Source organism: Trachypithecus francoisi, unplaced genomic scaffold (genome assembly GCF_009764315.1).
Source record: "Trachypithecus francoisi isolate TF-2019V2 unplaced genomic scaffold, Tfra_2.0 Lachesis_group3, whole genome shotgun sequence".
NCBI lineage: Eukaryota > Metazoa > Chordata > Mammalia > Primates > Cercopithecidae > Trachypithecus > Trachypithecus francoisi.
Window position 1 is genome coordinate 145,564,390 of NW_022681468.1, and position 12,143 is coordinate 145,576,532.

The 12,143-nt window shown below is 46.6% G+C and overlaps 1 protein-coding gene and 1 long non-coding RNA gene across 2 annotated transcripts in view; one reads left to right on the forward strand and one right to left on the reverse strand.

Moving 5' to 3' along the window:
- EIF3J (eukaryotic translation initiation factor 3 subunit J) overlaps nt 1-8,488 on the reverse strand; it is a 25,949-nt gene extending 17,461 nt beyond the window's left edge. The window contains exons 1-2 of the mRNA XM_033190289.1: nt 8,310-8,488; nt 8,118-8,224 (exon numbers count right to left, since the gene is read on the reverse strand). Coding sequence (XP_033046180.1) covers nt 8,118-8,224; nt 8,310-8,346 — 144 coding nt within the window. The 5' untranslated portion in view covers nt 8,347-8,488. The remainder of the gene's footprint in view (nt 1-8,117; nt 8,225-8,309) is intronic.
- Nucleotides 8,489-8,676: 188 nt separating this feature from the next.
- On the forward strand, nt 8,677-11,349 carry LOC117070746. Its single transcript, XR_004432040.1, has 2 exons — nt 8,677-9,555; nt 10,352-11,349. It is a non-coding gene; the product is annotated as an uncharacterized LOC117070746 (long non-coding RNA).
- The last annotated feature ends 794 nt before the right edge of the window (nt 11,350-12,143 follow it).

The following is a 12,143-nucleotide window of genomic DNA, read 5'->3' on the forward strand; positions in this document are numbered from 1 at the left end:
GTAAACCCGGGAGGCGGAGCTTGCAGTGAGCTGAGATCCAGCCCCTGCACTCCAGCCTGGGCGACAGAGCGAGACTCCGTCTCAAAACAAAACAAAACAAAAAAAAAAGATTTACGTTTTTAAAACGCATGTTTTAAACACTTGCCTACAAAGTTCGTGGTTTGGTGGAGTTCAGTTCACTGTAATAAAACAGCTTACAACCCATCTTTAGAGTAACATGCTGAGATTCGTCCTTTAAATGTATATATGTAAACAGCTTCATTTAAGGCTTTCAACACAGTATTAAGGAAGGTCTTTAAAAAGTATGTTTTAAACACTTGCTTAGAAAATTCAGAGTCTGGTAAACAATTTAATTCACTGCAATAAAGCAGCTCACAATGCAAAATAATAATAAAAATAGTATTATAGTAAATATGACTTCTTCCCTGAGTCTTGAAGTATAAAATAACTAACCTGGAATTAAGTCCCTCTCCTGGAAACTGGGAATCTCATTAAAGGGAAGGATTATGACACATATTAAGACATGTCCAGCTGGAGGTATACTGGTTATCAACCTTCTCACTTAAATTGCCTGTAGTGGTTCTTTACCGATCTTTTTTTTTTTTTTTTTGAGACAGAGTCTCACTCTGTCGCCAGAGTGACAATCTTAGTTCACTGCAAACTCCACCTCCTGGGTTCAAGCGATTCTCCTGCCTCAGCCTCCCAAGTAGTTGGTACTACAGGTACGCACCATCACACCCAGCTAATTTTTGTGCTTGTAGTAGAGACGGGGTTTCACCATGTTGGCCAGGATGGTCTTGATCTCTTGACCTCGTGATCGGCCTGCCCCAGCCTCCCAGAGTGCTGGGATTACAGGCGTGAGCCACCGTGCCCGGCCCCTCCCAACTTTTTTTTTTTTTTTTTTGAGAGGGAGTTTCACTCTTGTTGCCCAGGCTGGAGTACAATGGCACAATCTCGGCTCATTGCAGCCTCACCGCCTCTTGGGTTCAAGCGATTCTCCTGCCTCAGCCTCCCAAGTGGCCGGGATTACAAGTATGCGCCACCACAAACCGGCTAATTTTGTACTATTAGTAGAGATGGGGTTTCTCCATGTTGGTCAGGCGGGTCTTGAACTCCCGACCTCAGGTGATCCACCCGCCTCGGCCTCCCAAAGTGTTGGGATTACAGGCGTGAGCCAGCACGTCTGGCCCAGGTAGCTCACACCTGTAATCCCAACACTTTGGAAGGCCGAGGCAGCTGGAATATCTGAGGTCAGGAGTTCAAGACCAGCCTGGCCAACATGGCGAACCCTTGTTTCTACTAAAAATACAAAAAAAATTAGCAGGGCATGGTGGTGTGCACCTGTGGTCCCAACTACTCAGGAGGCTGAGGACCAAGAATCACTTGAACCCAGGAGGCAGAGGTTGCAGTGAGCCGAGATCACGCCACTGCACTCCAGCCTGGGTAACAGAGAAAGCCTCCATTTAAAACAAAAAGAAAAAAAGACAAAAGAGAAAAACTGGTCTGCAAGCCTCTGGTACTAAGAGGTCAAGAAGGAAGAAGTATGGCTGAAAATAGGGAGCTCCACCTCAATACCCCCAAGGTAAACAAACAAACTCAACATAGGAGCATTTTTGTATAATGTTGATGCTCCTCAGTTACCCTTTCCAGAAAAACATCACCCCCAGCCCACCCATATCATGGCTCCCTCAGCACATTCACACCAACTGTATGTCCACCTCTATCCCTGTCCCTAGTTTCTCCCATCAAAGCATAAATCTTACCCCAGACACATACCAGTACAGACATAATGAAGCTACCTTGACATTCTCTACTCCATCACAGAATGGATTTTAGTAGCAAAAGAAGTGGTTCTGGCCAGGAGCGGTGACTCATGCCTGTAATCCCAGCACTTTGGGAGGCCAAGGCAGGCGGGCCACAAGGTCAAGAGATCGAGACCATCCTGGCCAACATGGTAAAACCCCGTCTCTACTAAAAATACAAAAATTAGCTGGGTGTGGTGGCACGCACCTGTAGTCCCAGCTACTTGGGAGGCTGACGCAGGAGAATCGCTTGAACCAGGGAGGCAGAGGTTGCAATGAGGTGAGATCACTTCACTGTACTCCAGCCTGGAGACCAGAGTGAGACTTCGTCTCAAAAAAAAAAAAAAAAAAAAAAAAAAAGCTGGGTGCAGTGGCTCACACCTGTAATCACTGTAATCACAGCACTTTGGGAGGCTGAGGCGGGTGGATCACCTGAAGTCAGGAGTTCGAGACCAGCCTAAACAACATAGAGAAACCCCATGTCTACTAAAAATACAAAATTAGCCGGGCGTGGTGGTACATGCCTGTAACCCCAGACACTCGAGAGGCTGAGAATCTCCTGAGGCAGGAGAATCGCTTGAACCTGGGAGGCGAAGGTTGCGGTAAGCTGAGGTCATGCCACTGCACTCCAGCCTAGGCAACAAGAGCAAAACCTCGTCTCAAAAAAAAAAGAACTGGTTCTATCAACATGTCCCAAGAAGAGCCATGACATCTGTTCCTCAATTCATAAAAGGACCATCCAAACCTTGACTGTCACTCTCTCCCCAAAGTGCTTACAAGTCTGCCCTGAAGTTACTACCAAACTAGCACTAAGCCCCTAAAGAAAGGAACATAGTAAGTGTCATCAAAAAGAGACTAGTCACACTTCCAAACAGATGTAATTATAAAAGCAAAATGCCAGGTAGCTTTCCCCAGGAAATCAGAGTTTTTGTTTCCATCGTTATAAAATTCAGTGCCTGAAAAGTAGATTTAAGGTAGAATGTTCACCACGCTGCTTCAAACAATATGCCCAATTTTCTGTAAACACTAGGAGTCTGTAAATTCCAGCAGCAAATTCAGATAAAATGCAAAAAGGGTTCCTAGAGAAACAGCTAAAATTAACTTAAAATATGGAGCAAGTCTACAACTCACTTCAAAGAGCCCTAAATGGTTATTTGATTCAAGAGACTACCTATGAACATCCAATTAAATCCCTTACCCAATTATTTTTGGCAGCCAATTAATCTTTCAACTATAATATCCAATTTATCTTCAAAAGAATCACCCAGACTGCTCTCCTAAAATGGCTAGCTTCTTAGAATAGAGCCTGTTTATAAACTACTTGCTTATCTATACTCTTGCCCTGCAGATACACACCCATCATTTAGGTCATTTCTATGAAAGAGATGGCTGCTTTTTAACTTTAAAATCTGCTTCCTAATTGAACACATTATTAGAAGCAAAGCAGAAAACTTTAAATCTTGCTTTCTTTTTATTTCTAACAATGTGGCCAGTAGTTAGCTGGTTCTGTCTTCATAATATAAAACTACATTATGTCACATGCAATGAGAACACATTTAGGGCTGAAAATGCTTTCCAACTTAAGCAAGATATATTTATAGATTGTCAAATAGAAGTAGCTTCAAATGAGCAATAAAACTCTTTGCCCTATAGCAACAGCCTAGGAACTAACATATACTCCTTCTCCTTTTTTCTTTAAATAATTTGGTTTAGGTAAAACATAATCTCTTGCTGGAAAAAAAAAAAAGCCTTTAATTGGTGTTCTGTAAGCTGTGCAGTTCTACTCTGAGAGAACTCAGAACTGTGCAACGAGATCTTGGCAAGTGTAGACTTCCAGCAAACTTTCAGTTTTTTAAAAGCCAAAATGTTCTTCCACCATCTCGGAATTATGCTGGGTGTCTAAAAGCCAAGGTGCCTGCCTTAGTAAATTCTACTTCATTTAATTCAATTCATTAAGCTTTTAACATACTACAATGGATCAGCACTCAGCTGAGTTCCATCTCAATGCCTACCTGTCTCATATTCAGGACAGTTATCAATCTACTTTCAACTCCGGCTAAGCAATATCAAGACACTGAACACTAAACAAGTGGTTTATTCACAATGATCCATCATGATGAATTTTTCAATAACAAACATGCTTCCCAATTCAAAACTTGCTAGTTTGTAAGAGTGGCAAGGTATGAAATGATATGATTGAGATTTTCTTGAAAATAATCTGGTTGGAAGAAGAAAGTGGGGATACAGAGGAAACAAGACGGGTCACTGGCTTATTAAATGTTTCTCTCTACTGCATGTTTGGAATTTTTCGTAAGTTACACATACACATACACACACTCTCTTCAAAATACCCATTTACTGGCAAAATGCCCACCTTCTGGGTATTCCCCAGTAATTTCACATTTCTGTAAAATACAGATCCTATTCTTTAGAAGTTGTTTCCAACCCTTGAAAAACATCCTTATCTGGTAGATTCAAACTATTTATTGGAATAGGATCCTAACACAGGGTGAACGAGTAGGATGAGACAGGCTCAACTAAGTCTGTTCTTTAGGATCACTCTCTCTTTAAATGTATTGGGGTCTTGCTATTTTGCCCAGGCTGGCTTCAAACTCCTAGGCTCAAGCAATCCTCTTGTCTCAGCCTCTACAGGATCTTTTAAAAGAAATGCTGTATGGTTACAGAGGCAAATGCCTGAGATGGCTGAACACAGCTAGAAGTTTCTGCAAACTCTGCACCCTTAGAATAAATTTAGCTTCTAAACTGTTCTACTGAAATGCTAGGAGACTAGTAAAATGGAGTACAAGTTATGTTGTCCTTGCTTCCAGTAGGTACTCACTGCCTTCTCAGTCAACACATCCTACATATCATACCAGCAATGAGGAAGGAGTCATATATGCCAAGTGAACAATTCTTCCCACTGCCTCTGCACAACTATCAGGATAGGAAAAAAGGTAAATAAAGCCAGGGTGATGGGAAAGTATGCTCCCAAGTTCTCATCTTTTTAACTGGGGAAAAGCATAGCCTTTTCTCTCCATATATATTAATAGTTGTACAGTTCAACCTAAGTCCACTTCTGCCACTGCCAGAGAGCTATCTGAAAAGTCAAGGACAGCAAAATACTAAGTCTACTAAATGATAGTAAAGTGCTGGAGCAAATTATAATAACAAAGACATCAGTTTTCCTTTCATTTCCCAGAACATTACAAATGACATTAAACCTGATTTTTAAAGGTTAAGTACTAGATGCTGACATAAACAGAAGACTTCACGGAAACTAAGCCTTGTCTCCGACCCCTCACAAAAAGTACAAAAACATAAGAATTCAGAAATTTGGTGATATGGCTGAGCCTGCTGGCTCACGCCCACAATCCCAGTATTTTAGGAGGCCAAGGAGGATAGATCACTTGAGCCCAAGAGTTCAAGACCAGCCTGGGCAACATGGCAAAAGCCCATCTCTACCAAAAACACAAAAATCAGCCAGTCTCACAACTCCATCTCAAAATAAATAGGCCAGGTGTAATGGCTCACACCTGTAATCCCAGCACTCTGGGAGGCTGAGGCGGGAAGATCACTTTGACCTCAGGAGTTCGAGACCAGCCTAGGTAACATGGCGAAACCCTGTCTCTACAAAAAAAATATGTATATATAAATTAGCTGGGCACAGTGGTGCACACCTGTAATCCCAGCTACTAGGGGGCTGAGGCTGGAGAATCACTTGAATCCGGGAGGCAGAGGTTGCAGAGATCGTGCCACTGCATTCCAGCCTGGGAGACCTGGTGAGACCTTGTCTCAAAAAATTAGATGGAGAGGCCGGGCGCGGTGGCTCAAGCCTGTAATCCCAACACTTTGGGAGGCCCAGACGGGTGGATCACGAGGTCAGGAGATCGAGACCATCCTGGCTAATACGGTGAAACCCTGTCTCTACTTAAAAATACAAACGCCGGGCGCGGTGGCTCAAGCCTGTAATCCCAGCACTTTGGGAGGCCGAGACGGGTGGATCGCGAGGTCAGGAGATCGAGACCATCCTGGCTAACACGGCGAAACACCGTCTCTACTAAAAAATAGAAAAAACTAGCCGGGCGAGCTGGCGGGCGCCTGTAGTCCCAGCTACTCGGGAGGCTGAGGCAGGAGAATGGCGTAAACCCGGGAGGCGGAGCTTGCAGTGAGCTGAGATCCGGCCACTGCACTCCAGCCTGGGCGACTGCGAGACTCCGTCTCAAAAAAAAAAAAAAAAAAATACAAAAAACTAGCCAGGCGACGAGGCGGGCGCCTGTAGTCCCAGCTACTCAGGAGGCTGAGGCAGGAGAATGGCGTAAACCCGGGAGGCGGAGCTTGCAGTGAGCTGAGATCCGGCCACTGCACTCCAGCCTGGGTGGCAGAGCAAGACTCTGTCTCAAAAAAAAAAAAAAAAAATTAGATGGAGAGATTAAACTGTTTTAAGTTTAAAAAAAAAAAACTTAGCACTAAAAGATCAACTGGACAAGATAATCTTTGTCGTCCTTTACAACTTGTAAATATCCAAAACTTGTTCCAAGTGATCAGAATTACATTCATCAGAGGCCGGGCGCGGTGGCTCACGCCTATAATCCCAGCACTTTGGGAGGCCGAGGCGGGTGAATCACCTGAGGTCAGGAGTTTGAGACCAGCCTGACCAACATGGAGTGAAACTCCATCTCAAAAAAAAGAAAAAAAAAAAATTATATTCATCAGGATCGATACCACTTAGATCCCTTAATCCAGGGAAGTTATTCCATGACATTAGTCTACACTATCCATTAAAACTTCATCTTCTGCAACTTCTTTCCTAATATCTCTAATCTTTTCTCTGCATTTGTTAACTTATTCCCAAATTTCGTAACAGATGTCTTAACTGACACTTCCTATGTGCATGGAAAAAAATGAAAGGACCAATATGAACCCAAGGCTCAAAACGGAAAATCTGCTACAACGTAGGGGGATAACTAACATCTTGTAATGAGGCTGGTAACATAATCTAGTCCCATGTTTCTACAACATGTAAATAAAGCGTCTAAGTGTCTTCAAATAGTCGATTTATTAACTTCAATGTGTGCAAAGCTCACAACATTCTTAAACCTCAGGCTGTCAATAAATTGGACATCCACACATCCAACCTCATCGGACTGGGGAGAAAAGAGAAAAACTCAAAACAACATCCCTATTAAGTTCATAGTGATTATCTAGCTTAAACTTTTCAGCCCAGGCAGAAGGATTTGTAGGGTTCTCCGTTTTGTGCTTGTAAGTTAGGAGAAAAAAATTCACTAAATTAGGCAAAACCACAAAAAAAAATCATTTTCCATTTCACACAAAACTTTATCTGCACAAATATAACAAGATTTTGAGAACTTTGTTAATAAGAGTCTTAACATTTTGGATTTGAGACTTCTGTAACTACCGTAAAAAAAAAAAAAAAAAAACACGTAGAAGTAAATGTCACCTGAAAGCTGTATCATGAACCCTTCAGAGTTTTCAAACTCAAACGACTGAGGTAAAAATGATTATCTACAAGGCATAGACAAAAAACCAACAACAACAACAAAAAACCCACAGGCCCGTCATCTACTACAACCACCAAATCTTCAGTATTTCCTTGGGTGTCGTATGTGTGTAGTTGAGTAACTGACATCTCTCCATTCCTCAGGTCACGGTGTGAACTACCTGGGTTTCTGTCCACTAACTGTGGACGATCTCAGTGTTCAGTTCATCCCTTTTACCATAGGGTGGGGGAAGGGAGAGCCAAAAGTTATTTCGCTCTACTGTTTCTAGCTGTCTCGTGTGGGGGAAAAAAAGGTTGAAATTCAACAACAATATTTCACTCATCTAATCCCTCGAACAAACTGTATAAGTAGAGTTACTTATACAGTAACTCATAAGTGAGTTACTGGCCCTGAGCTGACCTGAGCTCGAAAAGGTATGCGACTTCTTTCAAGACCTTCCATATGGATAAGCTACAAGGCTCAATTCCCAGCTTCCCGGTCTCATTCCTGCCAGAGGCTCCGGACCGCGAAGCTTGCACGTGGGCCCACCCGGCCGATGCTGTCACCTTTCGTCGCCAGCCAGCGGGTGGGATCCAGGCCAGAGAGCAGACTCTCAACCGGAGACCGAGTATGGGAGGCCACGCTGCCAGTCTTCGGCCCACATGGCCGGCAAACGGAGGGGAAGAGGGCACCACTAGGCCCTAGGCTCACGTCTAGACCCACTGCCCGCAGGCCCCGGCAGCGCCCCAGGGCCCAGCGTCGGCCGGCAACCAGCCAGCCCGCTCCCGCGCTGCCCGTCGCCCTAGCCCGCACCCACCTTGACGTCCTCGTCCTCGTCCTCGCCTTCCCAGCGGTCCCCGCCGGCAGTGCCGCCGCCGCCCCCCACCTTCCGCACTGGGTCTTCCACGGAGAACGCGTCCGCGTCTACGGAAGAGAGCGAGCCGCGTTAGTGCCTGCATGGCGTGGGGCCGGAGCCGGCCCGGGCCCTACGCCAGCAACTTCTCCTCACCCCAGGAGTCCGAGTCCCCTGCCGCCGCCGCCGCCATCTCGAGCCGGGTGTGAGCGTGTGTGAGAGGAAGAGCTAGCGAGGAGCTAGCACGGCGGAGGTGAGTCACTGGGTTTGCTCTCGTTGACCGGCGCGGAGCAGGATGGGACCGTGGCTGACTGTGCGCAGAGTGGAGGCCACGCCCCTTCAGGTGGCGACGGCGACGCGCGCGGGCAAGAAGTGGGCGGGGACCGCGGTCGGTGGCGCTGAGGGGCGGAGGGAGGGGCGGAGGGAGGGGCGGAGGGAGGGGCGGAGGGAGGGGCGGAGGAGGGGCGGAGGGAGGGGCGGAGGGAGGGGCGGAGGGAGGGGCGGAGGGACACAGGGAGCAGAGGGAGGGGTACAGGGAGCGGAGGAGTGGTGGGTCGGGCTTCCAGCTCCCTACAACGCAGAACAGCACTGGAGTTCGTGGAGCTGGAAGACCGCCACCCGACTCTGGGCCCCGGGTAAGAAACGTAAGTGCCAGGAAGTTAGTAGGGTGGTTCTTTGGCGCCTGAGCGTCGCCAGTCTTCGTCGCCCGTCCCCTGCCAATGCCTACCCCGCTTCAACCTCAGGGTGCGCCGTCCCTCTGGTCACTGTGATCACGGTCCATGGCCGCGGGCGGATACCCACGCCGCGCTCAAAAGAGGTCTCTGAGGCCATGCCCGCCTGCGGGGGCGGTGGCCGGGCTTCCGGTACCCCAGAAGGAGCTGTCGCGCGCTAGGCGGAGGGGACCCTTCTGGAATCCGGCGGGCGCCGGGCGCAGATGCAGGAGCGGGTGATGAGAGCCGCGTTCCTGGCATGTTTGCCTGGAGTTAGTCACGAAGGAATCGAAGAGAGCCTCAGTCTTCGAGGCTTTTCCCTTCCTGTGAACCGCTTTGAGGCCAGCACATTGATTTTTTTTTTTTCTTTCCCACAACAATTTCGGACCTCCTGGGGTCTATGCTAGGTATAAGGTGTATCTTTGTCCTCCATCAAGTAGCAAAGATAGACATGTAAACAAATTTCGACACTGTGATGACTGCAACAAAAGGCAGCATTATGAGGCTGAACGTAAAAGGATAACATTAGCGGCGGCGGGGGCCAGAGGATGAAGGAAGGCTTCCTGAGGTAGACGCTGGCGAAACTGAAGTTGGAGAGAGCAACTGGCATTTGCTGAAGTGCATTTCCGGTAGAAAGAACTCCAGTGGTCCCTCACCTGACTGAGTGGCGCAGTCAGAGATAAACGGAACAGGTACACTGACCAGAAAGGGCAAGAAGGGCTAAACTTCGCCCTTGGGCCACTGGGCTCCCCCGCAGGATTTTAAAGGCTAGTCAGTTCATGGATTTTGTTTTTGTTATTTTCGCAATTTATTTTCAAATATGTAATACACGAACTTGGTACAACATTCATATGATTAAAAGGTAGATACGTGGGCCGGACGCGTTGGCTCACGCCTGTAATCCCAGCACTTCGGGAGGCCGAGGCGGGCGGATCACTTGCGGTCAGGAGTTCGAGACCAGTCTGGCCAATATGGTGATAACCCGCCTGTACTGAAAATACAAAAATTACCTGAGTGTGGTGGCGGACGCCTGTAATCCCAACTACCGGGGAGGCTACGGCAGGGTAATTGCTTGAACCCAGGAGGCAGAGGTTGCAATGAGCCAAGATCACGCCACTGCACTCCGGCCTGGGCGACAGAGCAAGACCCCGTCTCACCAAAAAAATAAAAATAAACACACACACATATATATATATATATATATACAGACACACATATATATACACATACATATATATATACACACACACGGCCGGTGGTGGGCGCCTGTAATCCCACCCACTCGGAAGGCTGAGGCAGGAGAGTCACTTGAACCCGGGAGGTGTAGGTTGCAGCAGTGAGCCGAGATTGCGCCACTGCACTCCAGCATGGGAGACAGAGTCAGACTCCGTCTCAAAAAAAAAAAAAAGATAAATACAATGATCAGCTGCTCCGCTAAGTTCTTTCTAGTGGTAACCATTGTTCCCCCTTTCCAGTGTATCTTTTCAGATTCTACAAATAAACATTTTATAAAGATAGTCCTTCAATACATATTCTGCAGCCCAGTTAAAATGTGAGAGGCTATGATCTACAGGCAGCCATTTATAAAGGTGGATTGGGGCCCGACGCAGTGGCTCACGTCTGTAATCCCGGCACTCTGGGAGGCCGAATGGGGAGGATTGCTTGAGCCCAGGATTTCGAAACCAACCTGGCCAACATGGTGAGACCCCCATCTCTACCAAAAGTGTGTGTGTGTATATATATATATATACACATATCTCCAGGCATAGTGGTGCGCACCTGTGGTCCTGTGGTCTCAGCTACTCAGGAGGCTGAGGCAGTTGAGGCTGCAGTGAGCCACATTCTGGCCACTACACTCCAGCCTGGGCATCAAAGTGACAAAACCAAAACAAAAAAACTGTGGATTTGGATTGGAAGGAGGCAAGAAAGAAGGCAGGAAAAGGATTGAATGTAAGTCCCTAAGGACACAATCTTACAATTGTATCTCCAACATTTGGCATAGTACGAAAATGTAAGTATTTTATGAATTAATTAAATGAAAAGAACACAAGCCTAAATTAAGGCAATGGCAATGGAGAAGAAGAAACCAACTTCAGAAATATTTAAAAGTCATCGTCAATGAAACTTAGTGACTGTAATGGTTAATTTTATGTATCAACTTGGCTAGGCAATGGTACTCATGTTACTCAGTTTTTGGTAAAACATTAGTCTAGTTGTTGCTATGAATGTATTTGTTAGATGTGATGAACATTTAAATCAGCAGACTTTGATTAAAGTAGATTACCCTCTATAATGAGGGCGGGCCGCATCCGGTCAGTTCAAATTAAGACAAGACCCTTAGGAAGAAGCAATTCAGCCTCCAGACTGCAGCATCAAATCTCCCTGGGTCTCCAGGCTGTTTGCCTGCCCTGCAGACTTCAGACTTGCCAGCTCCCAGAATAATGTAAGCCAATTCCTTAAAATAAATCTCTTTTTGCATATACACATCCTACTGATTCTGTTTCTCTGGAGAACCCAGACTAATATAGTGTCTGACTGGATATGGAGGAGGAGGGGAAGGGAGAAATAGAAGACAGAGGATGCCTTTGGAGATTGAGTGACACCTAGTTGCTTAAGTCAAAAACCTGAAAACTGGCCAGGCATGCTTGTTATGGGCTCATGCCTGTAATCCCAGCACTTTACGAGGCTGAGGCAGGCAGATCATTTGAGGTAATTCAAGACCAACCTGGCCAACATGATGAAACCCCAAGACCACTAAAAATACAAAAATTAGCCGGGCGTGGTGGCACATGCCTGTAACCCCAGCTCCTCGGGAGGCTAAAGAAGGAAAATTACTTGAACCCGGGAGACAGAGGTTGCAGTGAGCCGAGATTGTGTCACTCCACTCCAGCCTGGGAGAGACTCCATCTGAAAACAAACAACAACAACAACAAAAATGCTGGGCATGGTGGCTCACGCCTGTGGTCCCAGCACTTTGGGAGGCCGAGGAGGCAGATCACCTGAGGTCAGGAGTTCAAGACCAGCCTGGCCAACATGGCAAACCCTGTCTCTACTAAAAATAAAAAAATTAGCTAGGCGTGTTGGCAGGCACCGTAATACCAGCTACTTGGGAAGATTGAGGCAGGAGAATCACTTGAACGGTGAGGCAGAGGTTGCAGTGAGCCGAGATCGCGCCAGTGCACTTTAGCCTGTGCAACAAAAGCGAAACTCTGTCTCAAAAAAAAAAAAAAAAGAAGGCCAGGCGTGGTGGCTCATGCCTGTAATCCCAGCATTTTGGGAG